The following is a 21,559-nucleotide window of genomic DNA, read 5'->3' as shown; positions in this document are numbered from 1 at the left end:
CCATATTTGAGCGCTCGCCGGTCGCACGCGACCTCATTTTGCCGAGCATGTGTGCTAGGAGGGCATATCCCCAACGGTTTATGGGGCGTGTGGGAAGGACCCCCTATCGCCGTCACTCACTAGGCGATGGTTCCAAATGCCATCACGGAAAGGGTTTAAAAACCGTTCTTATAGCACCGACGCATACCAATGATTTACTACAGCTAACTGCTCATCAGGAAAACTATCATCAATAGGTAGTGGGTCATCAAGCACATTTTCAAGCCTAGACAAGTTATCAGCTACGGGGTTTTGGAACGAAGACGCTAGAAGCGTTCGACTTTAAATTAATAAAGCCACCAGGCAACCATCACAAGGTTCAATAGTCTTACAAACCGAAAAGTACTCAAACATGAAAGTACGGAGAGTCATAAAGGAGCATGGGGTACATCACGAATAACATCATAGCCCACACCCTGCTTCCTACATCTACCTCTCCACCAAAATGAGAGACCATCTACGGAGGTTGACGCGCCATCGTCAAAGTGCTTCTGATCTTCTCCATGGCCTCGGTCATCTGCTCGGCATCGCGGTGCTTCCCCAACGGTGTCCACATCTATAAAAAGAGATGGCATTTGAAGATGACATCAGCGGAGTGAGAAGGGAACTTTTTCCATTGTCATTTTGTTCCTAATAGTCCACAGACCCCACAATAGTGCCCCTACGCATCTCCAAACAATCCGACCACTAGTTCCCTTCTGGGTTTTGCACTATCTGAAGCAAATCAGAGCCCAACGCAGGGCTCCAATTTTGATGAACGCTTCCCTCACCGCGCTCCACGCAAACCTTGCTAACGCACATTGGAAAAAGACATGGTTCACGTCCCTGTGATTCGCACACACGATACACGAGCCATTCGAAGGGTTGTTCCTCTTGGCTACATTGTCCGCAGTTGGGAGGCGATTTTTGAAAATTTGCCATAGGAAAATTTTAATCTTGAGTGGGACTCCTGCCTTCCAAAGCCCTCTGGCAATGTCCAAAGTATTGCCTTCCGCCATCTTGGCATACAAGGACTTAACCGAGAATTTTCTTGAGGCCATCAGGCCCCACGAGACTGCTTCAGCTCCCAAGCTAAGCGTCTCCGACCCAATTTTAGATAGCAACTCATTCCAACTTCCCGTTTCGCTCGCTGTCAAGGGACGTTTAAAATAGATTGCTGGTGGCGACGCTCTAAGGGCCTCTCCAACCATTACATTAGTATCCGTCACTAGTTAAAAGAGGGTGGGGAAACCTGCCAAAGTGGCCTCGAGTCAATCCAGCAGTCAAGCCAGAACCTCGTGGACAGTCCATTGTGGACCTCGAACTGGGCTCCCACCGCAAAGGCAGGTCGAACCGCCTGGATCCCATTCCAGAACGTCGATCCCTTGCATTTGTGTAACATCCTAGAATTCTAAATTTTGGAATGTTAATTATTTAAATAGAATTAATTTAAAACTTGTTTGTGTTGCTTGTTGTTAGTAAATTTTGACTAGGAATTTGAAACTTTTGGAGTTTAAATGAATATTAATCGAGAGAGAATAAAAGGACTTTCCCAATAATTCATTTGGATATTATTTTGGGTTTGAGAATATTCAGAATATTTCCAATTAAAATATGAGAGAGGATGACATGACTTAATAATTAAATTAGAAAGTGATGAAACAGTCTTCATGTTGGATTTTTTGAATTTAAAACAATTCCAACAAAAAAATCATAAGAGAGAAGGTAATAGGACTCCTTCAATATTAATAAGTTGGATATGTTTTAAATGTTATTTGCATTTTCTCAGGAGTTCAAAATTATTTCGTGGAACATTTTATGAGTGTCAAAGTAAAGTTTATGAAAATATTATATGTATATTATATAAATATTAGGGATGGAAAAATGTTCACTTGGCTCCATATAGCTATATTTGCTTTTGTGGATGTTTCGGTATTTTTTATAAAATGATTTGGATCATTTATGGAGCCAAAGTCATTTCTGTAATTTTATAAATATAAGAAAACCTATTCCTAAGAGCATCTCCAGACGCGCCCCCAGAATGGCCTCCCCAGGCGGTTTATTTGCGCCGGCGACGAAAAAACCGCCCAATCGCGCCCCAGGATGCCGAATTCCGCCGACTCGGCCCGTTTTTGCGCCCGGCGCTCGCAGGCCATACCCGATGCACTAGGGGGCGCTCGGGGGCTCCGACGCAAGGGAAAAGCATTCCTAGGGCCACATTGACAGGAGAAAAGTCAAGCCACCCGCCCAGATTCGCCTCCTACCCCCCGCGCTCGGCCGCCACCCTGCGCCACCCTGCCGATCCCAGAGCCGACCACCGCCTGCCGCAGCTAGGTAGACTATCTCCCGCCGAGAAAAAGAAGGGGTTTCGCCGAGGCAGCCTCTCCGCCGCCGCCCCGGCACCTTTTCCGGCGCTCCGACCGTGCAGGGCCTATACACCGGCGGGCTTGCACCCACCTCGCCCACAAGGTGTTCGGTGAATTGCTCGGCCCGGCGATGGACTCCGAAGATGAGGAGGCGCTCACGGTGTTGCTGGATGAGGAAGCCGAAGCCGACACCCAGGAGCAGGAGCATCTCATGGTGCTCGCCGCCCTGCTCGCGAGCAGTGAGAAGCCGCGGCGAGGTGGCTCGACGCTTGGGCGGGTGAAAGCAAAAAACCGGCATCGTCTGGAAGGCTACTGCATGCTCTACTCGGACTACTTCACCGATGCTCCATTGCATGGTGAGAAAACATTTCGGCGTCATTATCAGATGAGCCAAAAGCTTTTCCTCCGGATTGTGAATTCCATCCGGGAGTTCGACAGCTACTTCAAGTGTAAGAAGGATTGCACCGGCACACTTAGATTCACCTCCATCCAGAAGTGCACGACAACTATGAGGATGCTTGCATACGGAGCTCCCGATGATTCACTCGACGACTATGGGCGCATGGCCGAGTCCACCAGCATAGAGTGTTTCACAAATTCTGTTGGGCAGTGGTGGCAGTGTTTGGACCACAATACTCGAGAACACCCAATGCGGAAGACACTGCTTGGATCCTAGCACAGAATGCAGCAAGAGGATTTCCTGGGATGCTCAGAAGCATCGACTGCATGCATTGGAAATGGAAGAATTGCCCATTTTCTTGGCAGGGGTTGTACAAAGGCGCCAAAGGCGGTTGTAGTGTGGTGCTTGAGGCAGTGGCCACACATCACCTCTAGATTTGACACTCTTTCTTTGGGATGCCAGGAACTCACAATGACATCAACGTCCTGCAGTGCTCCCTGGTTTTTGCCAAGCTTGTTGAAGGTCATTCTCCTCCGGTGAATTTCGAGGTCAATGGACAGCAATACAACAAGGGGTACTATCTAGCTAATGGCATCTATCCGAGATGGTCGACATTTGTGAAGACCATCTCAAACCCTGTGCCAGAAGGCAAGAACGCCTGGTTTGTGAAGATTCAGGAGGCTTGCAGGAAGGATGTCGAGCGGGCATTTGGTGTGCTCCAATCTTGATTTGCTGTTGTCCGGTATCCCGTTCAGGCCTGGTCGAAAGATCAAATGTGGGAGATCATGACTTGCTATGTCATCTTGCACAACATGATCATTGAGAGAGAGCGGGAAGAGCCAGTGTTTGACACTGAACCATACTACAGGCAGGGCCCTCTAGCCGAAGTTGATCACCAGCTACCGGCAACCTGGATTGACTACCTCAGTATGCGTCAGGAGATCCGAGATCCACAGATGCATCATCAGCTGCAGCAGGATCTGGTGGAGCACCTATGGAGGCTCAAGGGCGAGGCCGGAAATGACGTGTGATGAAACTTAATTTTTTATTTGTTAAACTATATAATTTGTAGTGAACTATTTATTGAACACGCCGAAACACGCCGAACTATGTGATGAAACACGTCGAACTATGTGACGAACTAATTGATTTTTATTTGTATGTGAAAATTCATGCTGAAACACGCCGAATATGGGTTGATTCACGCAAATATTGGGTCGTTTTTGGGCCGAAAGTGGGCTGAATTCGGCGCCTCGGGGCGACCTGGGGGCGACGGCTGGGTGCCGAACCGCCCCAGCGCCGAGTTTATCGCCGACACACCCCCAGGCTGCTCTTTTTCGGTGCCGTGAGGGGCCGAACGGCTAGAGATGCTCTAACCTATTCTAACCCAACAGCGGTCGGCCCATTACCTATCTCCACCCACGCGCCGAGGTAGCAACAGCGCAGGCCGGCCCATTTCCGTAGCGAGCAGCCCACCCGTTGGCTTCGTTTTTTTTTCTCTTCCTTCACTGTCGCCGACGCTAGCAGAGGCCCACGCGCCAGCCTCTCCCTCCCTCCCCTGTGTCTCTGACTCACGGGACCCACCCGAGACCCACCCGAGTCTCCTTCTTCCTCACGATTTCTGCAGATCGAAACCAAATCGAACCCCGGTCGAATCCGCTCGAAACTTGGATCTACCCCCACCCCGTTGTGAGCATCCCCTCCGCCTCCTCTTTTGATTCTCGCAAAAACGGAGTTCTTCCGTGCCCTAGCTCACCGTTGCCTCAAGCTTGGGTCTCGCCGGAACCCGCCACTGCCTGAAGCTTCCGTCGGTTCGTTTTGTTGCCGTAAGAGCACACCTAGCTTCCCCTTTGCTCCTTTCGATCCTCCTCTCAACGCTGCACCGTCTTTACTTATTTTCGTGGTTGGAAACACAGTGTAGTGAGGAGCCCGAGCAAACACGACGACGCCAGAGTTCACGCCATCACTGCCAGTCTTCCGCCTACAGAGGACGGTCTCATCGCCGTTTAAGCCACTACTGTCACCCCGACGTACACCGCATCCTTCCGCCACCTCTCCTTCTGGAGGACCACCGGAGGAGCGCCGTCACCCACGCCAGAACCCGCCGCCGTGTTCCCCTGCTTCCGGTGAGCATGCGCGCGCAAACCCCCTTCAGCCAATCCTAGCCTGATACGTGGCCACATCTACAGTAGCCGCAGCAGCTCAAACTCTATTTTTGACAGATTTTTAACCCAATTTCGTTTAGCTATATCTGGTGATCCGTATATCCAAATCGAGTGATTCTTTTTCCTACATGTTCACAATGACCTCTACTATCCAGTAGAGTAAATATTTCAATTGTTCAAACTTTTCAAATTTGAGCGAGTCGAATTTGAATTCAAACTTTCATATGGTGATATCTTCCAGACCGTAGTTTCAATTGATCCCTTTTTCCCATGAAAACATGTGTCATAGACTTACTGATTATATTCTATCAATGCCAAATTCAAGTATTCTTTGACCCATTTTGAATTCAAATTCAATTTAAATTTCAATTCACTATAACGAGAGTTGTATTGCTCCTATTCAATTCTTTGTTTCTACAAATGAACACCTATGTCATATGCTTTCTGTTCAACAACATGTCTGTTGTTTTCCATGTAATTTTGAGCATATTCCATATTATCTAAAATGTAATCTTATATAGCAATCTTTCTATATCAATTAACTCTTTTGAGTTCATTCCATTACCTGTCAGCTTATATTACCGTCAGAACCTATATTATACTTTAAGCCTATATATATATTGATTTTGTTCAACCTTGTCATATTTGCTTGGTTGTTCTTTTGATTCTTTCGTATGCCATGGTTGTTTATTTTCTTTCGATTGTGATAGATTGCTCGAAGCGTGACGAGTAGAATTACCAGGAATTGTGAGTGCGACGATCTTCACCAAACGTACCAGGCAAGTTACACCTTGATCATCGTTCAACCTATTTTTTTCTATGCATGTAGTTATACTAGCCTAACCCGCGCGGCGGCACGCCGCGCTCAATGATCTCTCGCAGATGTGCACTCTATTGATCTAAAAGTGGAACAGTGCATGCTCATTTGATGTCCAAATGACGTATAGAGATAATAAACAAATCGAGCATACGAATATATTGAAATCTTGCAAATGCAGGGATACAAAGATACAAATTAAAAGTGGCACATTCTTGAGACAAACAAATTATTCAAACTACATACAGTTCGCTGCGGACAGAGAACTGTATACAAAAACACAAACACATTGTATAGATAAGCTAGAAGTAGCTGCTAGTGGGTTAGATCATCCTAGTATATCCTCCTGCGAGATTGGTGCCTGTGATGTAATGATAAAGTGACTTTGCAAGTTCTTTCATATGTCCGACGGGAGGATGCGCGCCTATATATGTGATAATGGGATTATCGCTGTCTGGGCGCTGGGGATACATACGAATTGGTAATATATCAAAAGAAGCCATTGCATATCTTTGCCAAAATCATTGTCTGTCTTGCAAACTCGTTTTGCTGTGTGTTTACTTACTGGTGGGCTATATTGAATTGCCATTGCTTTGTTTGAGCCTTCTCTCTTGCTGTAAACAACCTTTCCTTTGTGACTTCAAGAGCATAGTAATTATGATCATTGATAGAAATATTATAGTCTGCACAGATGCATTCTAAGGGCACCTGAGCTGATTTTTCCATTGCTTCATCTTCTGTATTAGCTGCTTCTCCTTCATATGTAATGGAGGATTCTCTGAAGCTATCTTTTTGACGTGGTAGAGCAATTAGTACAGACACTTGTATCATACCTTCATGAACGTACCAACAGGTGTACCCTTGTACTTTTAAGACAATAGCAATTATTACGGACGCTTGTATCATACCTTCATGAACATACCAACAGGTGTACCCTTGTACTTTTAAGCCAATTGTCTCACTCACTGTTTCAAGCATTGGTCGTCTTGGAATATACACTATAAAATTCTCATCCTGCATGAAAGAGTTCGTAATAATATAATAAGTTGCTTACTTGCAAGGAGCAAAGAGAGAGAAAAAGCTAGGTGAGGCCAAGAGCTTACCGAGGTACTTCCGCTTCCATGATTAAAATTCAGTGCTGGATGTTTACCCTTCTTCCTAACTTGCTTTGCCATGGAGGATGCTCTCTGGGAATGATAAGCTTCGTCCATTGTGGTGTACTCAGTTGATGTTGGTCAAGAGTGTCCAACTGGTAATATATAGAGCATGCATAGATGAATGAGTCATCGTTATGTTTCGTTGAGGTTGCCAAATGGCAAGCATTTTCTGCACTCCATTCCAGTAGGTGGCACACTCGGTTCTACGTGGAGATAGAGGGAAAGATGGACGGTTGCATGCCCAGGCTGTGTACAGAAAGCAGCCGAGTCAGACTGTAACCCTGCTAGTTCAAAGCGGTGGTCTCGTATGACTACAGGAGGCAGCCGGGTCAGACTGTAACCCTGCTAGTTCAAAGCGGTGGTCTCGTATGACTCATTTTTTTCCGGTACTATGCATGCAAATGATGAAAATAATTGTAAGGATGTCATAGCGTACGACATAGAGTGCGCACATACGGGAATGGAAATATTATTGGTATTAAGTAAAAAAGGGGTACATATTGCTGCGAAACAGATAAATAAAGGGCTTAGAAGCTTTATTTTCTAGGAGACAAACAAGAAGAACACTTCTCTGAAAGTGGGTACTAAACTTAATAGAAAATAAAGAGACATGGAATTAGGCTAAACTGGTGATGCCGTCTGCCTAGTAGTCTTGATGTTCAGATGATCCTCCAGCGGGCCGGCCTTGGGACGTGGTCGTATACCCAAACAGGAGGCACACAATTGAACGCCAGCAAGCATATTCATCGGGCTGCAGGCGTGTGCTGCATGCGTCGAGCATATTCATCGGGTTGCACGCGTGCGCTGCATGCGGCGACTATATTAATCGGGTTGCACGCGTGCGCTGCATGCAGCGGTGTATATTCATCGGATTGCAGGCATACACTGCATGCATCGATGAATTGCCGTTCCAGTGCATGCATGCACTGCATGCCCCATGTGTTTCCATTCGACTTAACCTTCATCGTTTGATCGCACATGCAGGCATCTCGTGCCCTAAGGCCTACATGCTAGTGTCTTCTGCACAACGATTAGGCCAACAGTGGCACGTAGAACAAGTAAAAGGTCGCGCTAGCCAAAAAGGACAACAACATGGACAGAAAATAAGCAGAGAAAATAAACAAGAACTGACCAGTTCGCAGAGCAGAGGGCCGACCAGCAGACACGAAGCCGTCAGACGAGGAAGAAGAACCAACAGTAGTGGTCGAACCTGCAGGGAAAAAACAGTAAGTTACCCATATCATCCAAAACAGCAAAAAGAAACACACAAAAACAATTAGAAACACTCCCATACGTGCAGCAAGTACTCAACGCACTCACCAACAGTACAGTCAACAACTCGCTTCCCCAACGAAATCTCCCGACGGCGAGCATCAAGCTCTCCATAACGAAACTACTCCAAGTCAGAACGCTGACGGGCTACAAAATGAAGTAATCAAATAAGCTGACCACAGAGAAACCAAACAAATAGAAGAACAATCCAAGAGACCAAATAAGCTGACTACAGAGGACCACAGAGGACTACAGAGGAAGCAAACAAGTAGAACAACGATCCAAGAAACCAAATAAACTGACCACAAAGCAAGCTAACAAATAAAAGAAGAATCCAAACAGAAACGCAAGTTGAGAAGAGAAAATAAACTCACCAACCCGGCGGGAACGGAGCGGCCGGCGGGGTGGAGAATCCGCCCTGAGTCGACCTCAGCCAGCTGATCACGCAGCCCAGCGGCTGCCACCCCAGACGAAGAGTCGGCAGGAGGAAGACCCATGCCGACACGGCGCACACGCGCAATAACGGCGGCCCGAATCCCAGGAGGGCGACCCCGACGACGGCGCCCAGAACGAGCAGGAGTAACCATCGCCAAGTGAAGAAATGGCAGCAGAAGTTGGAAGAGAAGGAGCGAAGAAGGACGCAGCTGGAATGGAAAAGGGCCGCAGCGCACAACCCCTATTTATAGCAGCCAGCGAAAGTGGAAAAGCACAAATCGGAACCGGCCACTGCACATGCTGCGGAGACTATCGGAAGTGTGTGCAAAAGCGGCAACCGACAAATTGGAGGTTCCAGAAAACGCGGGTGGCAAACCGACTTCAGTGCAGCCGACGTGGTGGGAAAGAAAAGCATCCGAAGCAATGAGCCAACGGCCATGAAGATTCAGACAAAAACAAAGAATAGAAGACACAGCCAATTCGGTCCGCACCGCATGCAACCAATACAAAACTGAGATGAATCCAGAGCATGCAACCAATGGACGGGTGGGTCATCAATTTTTTATAGTTTCCACCAGCAGTTGGTATGCGCACCCAGCCGTGTACCTGTCTACATCCCCCACTAAATCACTTGTCGCCCACCCATTGGTCCAAATTTGTATGATAAGAAAAATTCAAAAAAAACCTGGTAAACTAAACCTGGCCAGGTTTAGTATATTTAGAATATATCACATTGCTATATGAAGTATATTTAGAATATATTTAGAATATATCACAGTCGTGTACTCCTGGGAGTATGTACTCTCATTCTCAATATACCTAATATACGCATTAATTATACCTCTTTATTATTCTCAATATACTTCATTAAATATTCTAAGATACCCCAATACGAGTTTTGTTGAAAAAATATCATCTGTGATGTACTTTTTATAATATACCTTTTTCACGTACAAACACATCAATATATACGTAACATTTAAAAATATGTAGACTCACATGAATTTTTTCATGGAACTCATTTTGGGGTATCTAATAATTACTAATGAAGTATATTAAAAATAATAATGTGGTATAAAAGATTCATCTATGTGGTATATGAGAAGCGGGAGTACGTACTCCCAGGAGTACACAACCATTTTTCTATATATATATATATATATATATATATATATATATATATATATATATTATATATATAGGAAAAAGCAAACCTATGAAACTTCACCACAGCAGCTGCAATCATGAGCACACACTTGTGTTGGGAACTGGTTCCTCTTCTTACCTTGTTTGCATTTTCATCTTATAAGTCATTTGATTCTTATTTCCTCTTATAGTGGAAGAAGGACCACTCTTGCTGCATGTGAACAGTAGTGCGCAGCACTAGGCTGGCACTTGCCAGATCGTCAGGCACGGACAACCCCCCATCCGGCTCGAAGGGTTCCTGGATGGATTTTGTAGAACTGTCCAAAGAAGGTTCGAACCTTTCCTAGACGTTTTATTCTGCTGGGGCCATCTTGTTTTAGGATGCCATTTTCGCATGGGCGTGTCTGTCCACGTTGGGCCTTAGTCCAACCGTGCAAAATATTTTTTTATTGGCCGAGGTCTGGGCTGTTACATCAGAATGTGCCCATGAGGTGCAACTACAGACCGACAACTTTATGGAGTAATTTTTTTAATTCGGTTTACAGATAATCTGCCACACATGCATCAACTGTTCGACCCGTAGTGCACATAGAATAATAACGGGCATCACCCAAACCCCCGCACGCGCCCATCGATGTTTGACCATTTGTTTTCGTGGTACTTACACATCATGTATACAGTAGTCACAAGCCTTGCACCCATGCACGCGAACTGTCTCACGACACAAGTCAAAAGGCGCCCAACACGCTGCTGGCGCGCCCATGTGCTGTTTCTCCCGCTGCAGGTCCCCAGGTGGCCCGCAACAGCCCGTATTTCGATCGTCTCCCCATGCTGTTTTGGTTACGCACTCGGGGATACACCACTTTGCCAGCCAGCAGGAACCATCAGTATCATCACTTTCGCCACACACAACCATGTGTCCATTCGCGGCAAAAGTGACAAATCTGACCTATGGACAAAACTATTTCACAAACTGAACTGTGTTGGATATTTTTTTACCTAACTGACCCTTTTGTGTAGCACCCGACATGTAGGCGTCACAGTACATTGTGCAACGTCTAGCTAGTAACGCACCCCAAACTGCCTGAAAAATACTAAATCAATGTGCAACGCCTGAGAGCTAGACGCTACACTATACAGTGTAGCGCCTAGTGTGTAGGCGTTGCACAACATGTGATATGCAAATCCATGCACAAAGTTAATTTAATACGTAAGAGAGGGCAAGGAAACAAAACATGAAAGCAGACAAAAGAGGCTGCAGGCGGACGTACGACGCGCTGCACGTCTCCATGGACATATGCTTTCATGCATGCATGCATGCATGAGAAAAGTGATGCAAGTATAATATATATGGGCATGGTAAGTCGACAAAAGTTTTGGGTCGGGTCCACACCTGCCATGCATGCATGGGCTTGCCCTGTTTGTAGTGTGTTCACACTGTGACGTTGGGTGAAAGACTTGATATACCAGCCACTAGCGTCGAGCTCTCAGGCGTCTAGCTCTTACATATTAAATTAACTTTGTGCATGAATTTGCATATCGTAAGTTGTGCAACGCCTAGCATGCAAAAAACATTTTTCTCACCAGGTCTATTTTAGTCGTCACTGCTACTATGTAGCTCAAATGTGAAACATTTTTCATTTTCTAGCCCCACTCGCTTAGGTTCGATGTTTATTTATTTTGTTAAGTATGTATACTCATAGGGTGATAATAATTCCTTTTCCCCTCAATGGGTAATGATCTATTTAATCAAACACAGTATGTTCGATACGTGATCGGTGCTGCTCACTGTGCTAACATCTACTCCATCCGTTCCCAAATATAAGTCTTTATAGAGATTTCAATAAGTAACTATATACGGAGCAAAATGAGTGAATCTACACTCTAAAATATGTGTACATACATATGTATGTTGTAGTCCATTTGAAATGTCTAAAAACACAATGCCCATGCTTGACTTCCTTGCTCGCTGTCGCTCACGATTCTTGTAAAGTGACCAAAGACTGCTCTTTAGTTACTATTTAAATTAAAAATGTACCGGCACCCTCTGAAATGATTAATTCGCTCAAGGAGTTTTTCCATGCATGCGATGATGATTGCATGCGTATTTTTAATAAAAAAGACAATAGCAATACACATAAATAAAACCTGCTATTCAGGATTTTTGCGGTACTATGAAGGTTCAAACCATGAGAATGCGTAGTCAAGACATAATAGAAGGAAACTACAATGGAAACATAATGGATAGCCATTCTTGGAGATGTTTAACAGTCATCATTCCCGCCACATCTCGACATGCTTTTATACGTTGAACAAGCACTTGAAATGGTCATCATCAATGGTGATGAAAAGGTTGCCCATAGAGACGTGAGCTCCGATAACAGACCTGTTGCAAAGAGATTGTAAGGCACACAACCAGACATTGCTGCTATTATGCTCTGCAGAAGTTCTTTCTTACCTGAGTTCGTCTGCATATGCACCAGTCTGAGATTGAATCAAAGAGAAAGAGCCCCGTTTTCTAGCTCACTGATTATTATTCACATGGTGGGGGAAAACAAGTCAGGGGGGAAGTAAGGGGCGTACTAGAATTTTGTTATCTGGAAGACAGGCACATACACAATTCCTAGACGGTAGAAAACTCGAAGAACATCAGCAAAAAGCCTCTCGGCGCCGTTGGGAACACGAGACTGCTCGTTGGAGGCTACCACCAAGTTCGTCCGTTCAATATTCATTTCTCTCTCCCTCAACTGTATAAAAAAAGTATCGACGTCAACAATAAAAAATGTGGCATGCTTGTTTCAGAACGCATAGTAAAAAGATGATGGAGCCTGCCTGCTTCTGAACATGGAGAGAGACATATACGCAATTGAGGAAGTGATGAGAAATGTTGTTGTAGTTAGTCACAAGCCTGCAGAAACAAACGCCGACATGGTTTAATCAGTGTTACGAATGGATCAGTCGTTTAAAACCTGACGAAAAGAGCAAAGAAAATTCTTTTTGTGTGTCAAAAACCTGATGGAGTACACTCGTATATGCATGACGGAATCCCACGTCCTTATAAAGCCATTAACAACGACGTAGTCTCCACGTCCTGACGGCATGGGATGGCACATGTGCGTGTGCTGTTTTCCGATACCCTTTCGACAGGACATGCCTTCACCCAAGCACACATTAACTCACCTGCTAACCGATGTAGTGGACTGGTGCAACACTGTCGTGATGGGCATCCTCGACGGCAGCAACAATGGCGCCTGCAAACTTGTCTTCACCCCTCGTTGTGCTCATGGCCGAGCACCGGCTTCCGTTTTTCCCTTCGCCATCTCCCAACCTTTCCATCTGACCGATCACTAGATACAAGTTGTACAGAGATCGCTGGGAGCAACAACGAGCAAGATGATAGATATATACAAAACCAAGAGCTGGACGGTGGCGTCAGTAATTACAAGCCCATACGGCTGGTTGCGTGATTTACTCTCTTGTCCTTTTGCGGATGCATGGCAACGTTGCTTTCCACTGCAATCTGGAGTTAATAATCTGGCAGGTCATTACTACAGGAGGGGCAGACCCGTATTCAATTCACATACACTAAATATGGCAAGTCTTACCACCCCTTTCCAGCGCGCCAGAGCCAAAGTCTGCTTCTCTCAAACAGTGCCCGACAGTGCACATGCTAGACGAAAATGGCAGTTTAAAACACTACTAGACAAATACACATCCCGTGGAACTTTTGATAAATAGCCGAAATGAACCGATTCACTTGCTCGCCCAAATCAGCTACTGCCGCACCCTGCTAATTCAAAAAGGGACGTGCTCACTTTGCTCTGACTACACTTGCAAAGCCAGGTAGTAGGCTTCCTTTTTTGTCTACTGACAACAAAAAGGTTCGGCCCAACTTTCCCCTCCAGCCTTGGCGAAATTCAATAAAGGATAAAATCAGAACCTTATCCACTCAAAGGTTCGAATCTCAAAGCAAATGAAGGGTTCCGATAACAGCCATCCGAGCTAGTGTGGATAGCAAATCCATCCCCTATATATATATATATATATATATATATATATATATATATATATATATATATATATATATATATATATATATATATATATATATATATATATATATAACAAATTGACTAGTAATTAAGGACTTAGTTCACCTTTGGGCAGAATTGATATTGATGGGTGGTTTCAAGAACATCATAGTTTATACCCTCTGAATGTAAGTGGACGGCCGCCCAGGCTCAAAAAGATCAGACAGACTTACTGACTAGTAGCTTCCATGCGCAACCACTAGCTAAATGGGCTCTGGCTTAGTTGAGTAGGTTGTGGGATCCTCGCCCAGGTAAGCTAGCAGATGTAGATGTGTGTAGGTGTTAGGGGCGGAGCCCATTGGGCCGACCCTGATGCACAGGAATACAGGTCCAGGAAAAAATTTAGCAGTAACTATCACAAAAAAGGCCCTGTGCATCAGGTTGGCCCAAGACCAGTGCATCGGGTCTGTCTTTCCAGGCAGACGCACGCCTCCAAACTGGGCCGAAGCAGGCTGATCGCACAAAGCAGTTTGCTTCCCAGCCCACGTCACACACGCTACACGCGCGGTTGGTTGCTCATTTTACATCTCATCGATCGATTGATTAGTCTTTCCTTCCCTCAAAAGAAAAAGATGGATTAGTCTTTCCCCTGTTTGTACGTCGTAGCCCTTCCATACGCCTCGCGCAGACAAGTCAAAGGCGGCGGCGATAGAAACGCCGGAGGCCGCAGCGCCCACCACCATTCGCACGCCTGAATCCTGGCGCATTGATGCGCACGCGACGATGCTGCACGCCGCAATTTCAAATCTGGTCGGTCCGGCTCTCGGCAATTCAGCAATCTGTTCAATCTTCCGTTTCACCCTAGATTGCTAAGGACTCCAATTCTGGTATCTTGACCTGCTTTTTCTATATTACAAATTGCAACAATTATTATAAACTTGTAGTCAATAGATTAAATTGCTATGTTTTGGGCTTTTGGTAACATGTGCGCAATTTCTAGGGTTATAACTTCTAATTAGGATATACTTTATCTGTTTACACAAGTTTCCATACAGTGGACAAGCAAGACAATGTGCTAAAGATAATTCTGAATTTTTGGTCATTTAAATACTTTCATGGGACTTATAATGTTCTACCTGAATGTTCATTCTATTTCTTATCTCGTTTCCTGGTGTATTTTGGAATTTGGGAATGCAAGATACCCTTTTCAAATAATTTTATCTATTTTTTTATCATTATAGTAAACATTTTAGTGCCTAATTTTTTATATCATCTTCTATTATGTCCGAAAATCTACATTAGAAGCCGTGAAACACAACTTTACAGTTAATCATTGCTTGAAATTTTTACACTATGTTAAAGTGGTGCATCGGGTACCATTTGCTCCAGCTCCAGCATAAAGGAATATTTGAAAGGAGTTTTTCAAAGAAAGACCTCGGTAAAGCTGCTTACATATTGAGCATCAAGATCTATAGAGATAGATCAAGACGCTTGATAATTTTTTTCAATGAGTACATACCTTGACAAGATTTTGAAGTAGTTCAAAATGGAACAGTCAAAGAAAGGGTTCTTGCCTGTGTTGCAAGGTGTGAAATTGAGTAAGACTCAAAGCCCGACCACGACAGAAGATAGAAATAGAATGAAAGTCATTCCCTATGCCTCAGCCATAGGTTCTATAAAGTATGGCATGCTGTGTACCAGATCTATTGTATACCCTACACTGTGTTAAGCAAGGGAGTACAATAGTGATCTAAGAGTAGATCACTGGACAGCGGTCAAAATTATCCTTAGTGGAATAAGGAAATATTTCTCAATTATGGAGGTGACAAAAAGCTTCGTCAAAAAAAGTTACGTCGATGCAAGTTTTGACACAGATCTGGATGACTCTAAGTCTCGATCTAGATACATATTGAAAGTGGGAGCAATAAGCTAGAGTAGCTCCATGCAGAGCATTGTTGACATAGAAATTCGCAAAATACTTACAGATCTGAATGTGACAGACCCGTTGACTAAAATTATCTCACAAGCAAAACATGATCACACCTTGGTACTCTTTGGGTGTTAATCACATAGAGATGTGAACTAGATTACTGACTCTAGTAAACCCATTGGGTGTTGATCACATATCGATGTGAACTATGGGTGTTAATCACATGGTGATGTGAACTATTGCTGTTAAATCACATGGCGATGTGAACTAGATTATTGACTCTAGTGCAAGTGGGAGACTGAAGGAAATATGCCCTAGAGGCAATAATAAAGTTATTATTTATTTCCTTATATCATGATAAATGTTTATTATTCATACTAGAATTGTATTAACCGGAAACATAATACTTGTGTGAATACATAGACAAACAAAGTGTCACTAGTATGCCTCTACTTGACTAGCTCGATAATCAAAGATGGTTATGTTTCCTAACCATAAACAAAAGAGTTGTTATTTGATTAATGGGATCACATCATTAGGAGAATGATGTGATTAATGGGATCACATCATTAATGGGATCACATCATTAGGAGAATGATTTGATTAATGGGATCACATCATTAGGAGAATGCGGAGCTGGAGCAAATGGTACCCGATGCACCACTTTAACATAGTGTAAAAATTTCAAGCAATGATTAACTGTAAAGTTGTGTTTCACGGCTTCTAATGTAGATTTTCGGACATAATAGAAGATGATATAAAAAATTAGGCACTAAAATGTTTACTATAATGATAAAAAAATAGATAAAATTATTTGAAAAGGGTATCTTGCATTCCCAAATTTCAAAATACACCAGGAAACGAGATAAGAAATAGAATGAACATTCAGGTAGAACATTATAAGTCCCATGAAAGTATTTAAATGACCAAAAATTCAGAATTATCTTTAGCACATTGTCTTGCTTGTCCACTGTATGGAAACTTGTGTAAACAGATAAAGTATATCCTAATTAGAAGTTATAACCCTAGAAATTGCGCACATGTTACCAAAAGCCCAAAACATAGCAATTTAATCTATTGACTACAAGTTTATAATAATTGTTGCAATTTGTAATATAGAAAAAGCAGGTCAAGATACCAGAATTGGAGTCCTTAGCAATCTAGGGTGAAACGGAAGATTGAACAGATTGCTGAATTGCCGAGAGCCGGACCGACCAGATTTGAAATTGCGGCGTGCAGCATCGTCGCGTGCGCATCAATGCGCCAGGATTCAGGCGTGCGAATGGTGGTGGGCGCTGCGGCCTCCGGCGTTTCTATCGCCGCCGCCTTTGACTTGTCTGCGCGAGGCGTATGGAAGGGCTACGACGTACAAACAGGGGAAAGACTAATCCATCTTTTTCTTTTGAGGGAAGGAAAGACTAATCAATCGATCGATGAGATGTAAAATGAGCAACCAACCGCGCGTGTAGCGTGTGTGACGTGGGCTGGGAAGCAAACTGCTTTGTGCGATCAGCCTGCTTCGGCCCAGTTTGGAGGCGTGCGTCTGCCTGGAAAGACAGACCCGATGCACTGGTCTTGGGCCAACCTGATGCACAGGGCCTTTTTTGTGATAGTTACTGCTAAATTTTTTCCTGGACCCGTATTCCTGTGCATCAGGGTCGGCCCAATGGGCTCCGCCCCTACTGATATCCTTAGGGCTAAATAATGGTCTAGCTTCGTTAGGTGAGTTGGAAATGTGAGTTGGAAACAGATGATACTTTACCATGGATACCATCGGTATGTTTCTCATAGGTGACAGATGATACTTTACCATGGATACTTTAATAAAATGTGAGTTGGAAACTTAATAATGGACGCCACCACCACTTCGTTAGGAGGGCCACGTTCATCAGCTTTGAGTTGATGTTTCCCAAGCCGCCAAAATTTTTAGGTCTACACATAGCCGCCCACCTAACTAGGTGATATTTCTTTTTGATTCTAGTCCATTCCCAAAAGAATTTGGAACGAGGCGTGTCAATCTTCGTGTGAACCCCATCCGCTAAGAGAAACATACCCATGGTAAAGAGGGGCAGGGAGGATAGGCTAGTATTTGTCAGGATTAGTCTAGCCGCCGAGGACATGAACCTCCCTCTCCACGGGCTCACCCGATTTGCCACCTTACCATAAAATGGCTCCCATTCCATAATCGACAATTTCCGGTGGGAAATCGGGAGGCCAAGATATTTAATTGGGAAGCCCCCAAGCTTACAATTAAGAAGATTGGCCGCATGCCTACTTTCCTGTTGACTCATCCCAATGGTAATAACCTCGCTCTTGAGGATATTTATTTTCAGCCCGAAGAGGAGTTCGAAAGTTATTAGCAACAGCTTGATTGACGTGATACTATGTAAGTCAGGCTCAAAAAGGAGCATCGTGTCGTCGCCATATTGCAGGTCTGTAACCCTATCGGGAATGAGGTGTGCCACTACACCTTTGATGTGACCCGCTGCCCTGGCTTTGTCAATCATTGTCGAGAATGCGTCCGCCACAAAATTGAAAATCAGTGGCGAACCGGGGTCCCTCTGTCGGAGTCTCCTTTTGTTGCGGAAAAATTTCCCCATTTCTCCGTTTATTGTGATCGCCGTTTGCCCACAACTAATGAGGTGCATGATCCGGTGAACAAAACCCGCCTCAAAACCCTTCTTGAGGAAGACCTCCCGAATAAACTCCCAGTTTACTCGGTCGTAAGCTTTTTCAAAGGCTAACTTAAGCAGGACCCCTTTCCCCTTAGTGCATTTAAGCTCGTGCACTATCTCTACAAGCGCAATCGGGCCGTCGAGAATGTTGCGACCTTTGAGAAAAGTAGTTTGGCTCTTGAGGATAACGCGTTAGGCCACTGGTGTGAGGCGCGTGGCGTAAGCTTTTGCGCATAACTTAAACGGGACATTAATCAAGGTGATCGGCCTAAACTGTCTAATATTATCCGCTCCTTTCAGCTTAGGAATAAGACTTATGGCACCATAGTTGATACGTGCCAAGTCAACCGATCCAAGAGCAAACCCGTTAACTAAGTCTTAGAAGACATGTTTAAAGCACAGCCAAAACCTTTTAAAGAAGGCCACAGGCCATCCATCGGGCCCTGGTGCCGTGTCAGTTTTCATGTCGGCCAAAGCCTTATCAATATCTACATGTAGGAAGGCTAGGGAGGCTAGGGCTAGCCTGTCATTTTCCACCTGGGAGACCCTGCTGGCCGGCTCCCAAAAATCGTCCTGGAGGCCCACAACTTTCTCCTCGGCCATCCCAAGCAAGCCAATGAAAAATTCATAAATATGCCTAGCAATGCCCGCCTAATTGAGGAGCAACCCATCCTCTGAGTTGAGGCGAAGGATTAAACTTTTTCTTTTCCCGCCGTTAGCAAACACATGGAAGTATCCAGTGTTCGCATCTCCCTTGGTCACCCATTTGACGCTGCCCCTACGACGCCAATACTGTTCTTCGGCTCTTAAAATGGCTAGTACTTGGTTTTCAAGGGCATAGCGAAGTGCCCATTTGCTTTCTGCCATCGGCCTCATGTCAGCTTGTGCATCCAAAGTCGCTATCTCCTCTACCAATCTAGCCCTCTCTTTCTTGGCCTCACTACCCTGGTTGGCACCCCCATCCCCTGAGGAAAGAGCACAAGGCCATGGCTGCCACCGTCCAGAATTCGTCCGGTCCCCATAGGGGCCCAATCTGCGAAGTGATACTCGCCCAATGCTCCTGCACCATGGGTTCGAAGCCCTCTACTTTGAACCAAGCCGTTTCGAAGTAGAAACGACTATTCCGCCAAACTGAATCCTCTCCGGATGAGAAGATGAGGGGGAGGTGGTCAGAGCTTATTCGCGTCTCCGCCACCAGGGAACAGAGAGGGAATAGCGCCTCCCACTCCGGGGTAAAGAACACCCTCACTACTGCAGGATGGTCCAAACGTGACACTACGATCAGAGACCCTTCGACGAAACTGTGTGTGATGCCATAATCACAAATGGTGGAGTAAAAACCGTCAAAAAAGGTGCAAAACATTCACGATGACGGATGCATCAAACACGGTTCAGACTTTAGTTGCGTGTAAGATGCAGGGCATACTGTTCAGTTCAATTAACTGTTTGGGATGAGGAGGAACAAAAGAAATGGGCAACCAGATGAAGGTGTGTGCGATATACATCATACGGTTCACTAGGATGAACTGTGTGTGATTAGGCAACACAATGGAAACAGTTCAATTAAACAAGATGTGTGTGATACGCGGCAAACAGGTTCGTAACCAGAAATGTGTGCGAAGTCCAATAATAACATAGACGATCGCTGCTACTAAGCGTGTGATTTGCTCTGTCTACAGTAGAATAACATGTATATATATATATATCACTGAAATAAACATCCAATTACATAAGTGACTATACAGATCATTTGCACACACCTTAATAAACAATTGCATGCATTCTAAAGTAGGAGAAACGATCATCTAGTCATCTACTTCTTGTGACACTCCCGCCACTTCTATGTGGCTCGATCCCTTGTCTGGGTCAGGAAGAAGACAGTCCCTGATGTCAACGATCTGCCTGTACATCTCATACATTGTGTACGCGTCCATGGCCGCATACTTGACATGCTGTTCATCCAGTCTCTCATGCCACACACTGTGCCTGTCCTTATTGCTCTCATTCTTCATCTTCATGTAGTAGGGGTCGATGATGGCTAGGGTGAGGTCAACCAAGGAGTTCAGTTTGTTTTTGTCGCTGCCCCAGACCTTGTAGTGGCGCTGGATGTTGACAAGATTCGGGCATTTCAAGCCCGAAACCTTGCGTTTTTAGATCGTTTGGTGGTGTCCACCGCAGCGAAACTGTAGTCAGAGCTGTTGATAAACGTGGAGAAACGCTCGCAAGGCATTGTGGCCAGGTGGTAGTGGTAGACGAGGACGTCATGTCGTATGCACAACTGGGCGATGGCAACCTTCTGATCGTGCTCGGCACGACCCATGGTGTACTCGAGGTCGAAGCCGACCACTTGGTACTTGTCCTCGCCAAGGAACTGCTCCATAGTTTGGATGGAGCTCTCCACCGAGACCGGATCGTTCGTGTACACCATCGAGAGAGCCTTCCCCCTCACGTGGGTGTCCACGATGTGTTGCATGGTGAACTGCCCGCCGTTATCGTCGGCGGCCACTAGGAGCGCCATTGGAGGCACGGGGAGCGCCATTGGAACCGCTGGATGTCCTCTCTGTATGTGTCCTCGTGGGTGTGCTTATTATGTCGTGTGAGACGAGAGATAAAGGTAAATGGCCGCAGGAATAAAAGGGGGCTGGGCGGCATGGATTCTCGGCGTGTCCGCATGGCAGTTTTTGCAGCAGGTAACTGCATCGTCGCGCCGCACCCGGCGCAACCGCATGCACACGAACATGCGTGATTGTGCACCGGCCCCAAACACTGGCAACGCGCATGGAGGGACGAGGGCAGAGGACCTGGAGGGACGCGAGAGCAGAGCGCGCGCGGCGGGACGCGATCAGAGCGCACCGCGGCCGCCTGAACCGCAAGCAACCACGCGCATAGAGCAGTTGAACACGCAGGAAATGGTCGCCTACAAGCCGGACGACAGTTATGTCGCTGCGTAGAGAGCGCCCGTGTGCTACCACCTCTGTCTAGTCTATAGTCCCCTTTATATTCTGTGCCCCCTTTATATTCTGTGCCATACTTTGCCCTCAAATTTAACCAACAAAATGTTAATGCATGTTATAAAAATTATAGAATTGGAAACTATGTTCAAACACGAATCCAACTACATAATCTTTGGTGACATGCATTCGTATT

The 21,559-nt window shown here is 45.2% G+C and overlaps 1 protein-coding gene and 2 long non-coding RNA genes across 4 annotated transcripts; 1 reads left to right on the top strand and 2 right to left on the bottom strand.

The window, feature by feature from the left end:
* The first annotated feature begins 4,470 nt into the window (after positions 1–4,470).
* LOC123128850 (uncharacterized) lies at positions 4,471–5,789 on the top strand. The gene is made up of 3 exons (XR_006463481.1): positions 4,471–4,610; positions 4,701–4,910; positions 5,660–5,789. It is a non-coding gene; the product is annotated as an uncharacterized lncRNA (long non-coding RNA).
* Positions 5,790–6,294: 505 nt separating this feature from the next.
* LOC123128715 (uncharacterized) lies at positions 6,295–8,816 on the bottom strand. 2 transcript variants are annotated; one of them, XM_044548888.1, is made up of 5 exons: positions 8,570–8,816; positions 8,244–8,342; positions 8,056–8,133; positions 6,870–7,015; positions 6,295–6,780 (listed from the first exon to the last, which is right to left on the bottom strand). In XM_044548888.1, the coding sequence occupies exons 1-4, from the start codon at positions 8,780–8,782 to the stop codon at positions 6,899–6,901; spliced, it is 507 nt and encodes a 168-aa protein (XP_044404823.1). In that variant the 5' UTR covers positions 8,783–8,816; the 3' UTR covers positions 6,295–6,780; positions 6,870–6,898. The 2 variants fall into 2 exon arrangements, with proteins under 2 accessions (XP_044404823.1, XP_044404761.1); XM_044548826.1 differs by lacking the exons at positions 8,244–8,342; positions 8,570–8,816 and having other exon boundaries at positions 6,870–8,217.
* A 3,132-nt stretch (positions 8,817–11,948) lies between these two features.
* LOC123128673 (uncharacterized) lies at positions 11,949–12,527 on the bottom strand. Its single transcript, XR_006463386.1, has 3 exons — positions 12,393–12,527; positions 12,235–12,302; positions 11,949–12,162 (listed from the first exon to the last, which is right to left on the bottom strand). It is a non-coding gene; the product is annotated as an uncharacterized lncRNA (long non-coding RNA).
* Between the last annotated feature and the right edge of the window lie 9,032 nt (positions 12,528–21,559).

Source organism: Triticum aestivum, chromosome 1A (assembly GCF_018294505.1).
Source record: "Triticum aestivum cultivar Chinese Spring chromosome 1A, IWGSC CS RefSeq v2.1, whole genome shotgun sequence".
NCBI lineage: Eukaryota > Viridiplantae > Streptophyta > Magnoliopsida > Poales > Poaceae > Triticum > Triticum aestivum.
Note: the sequence above shows the minus strand (reverse complement) of the source record. Positions and strands in the feature narration are given on the sequence as shown.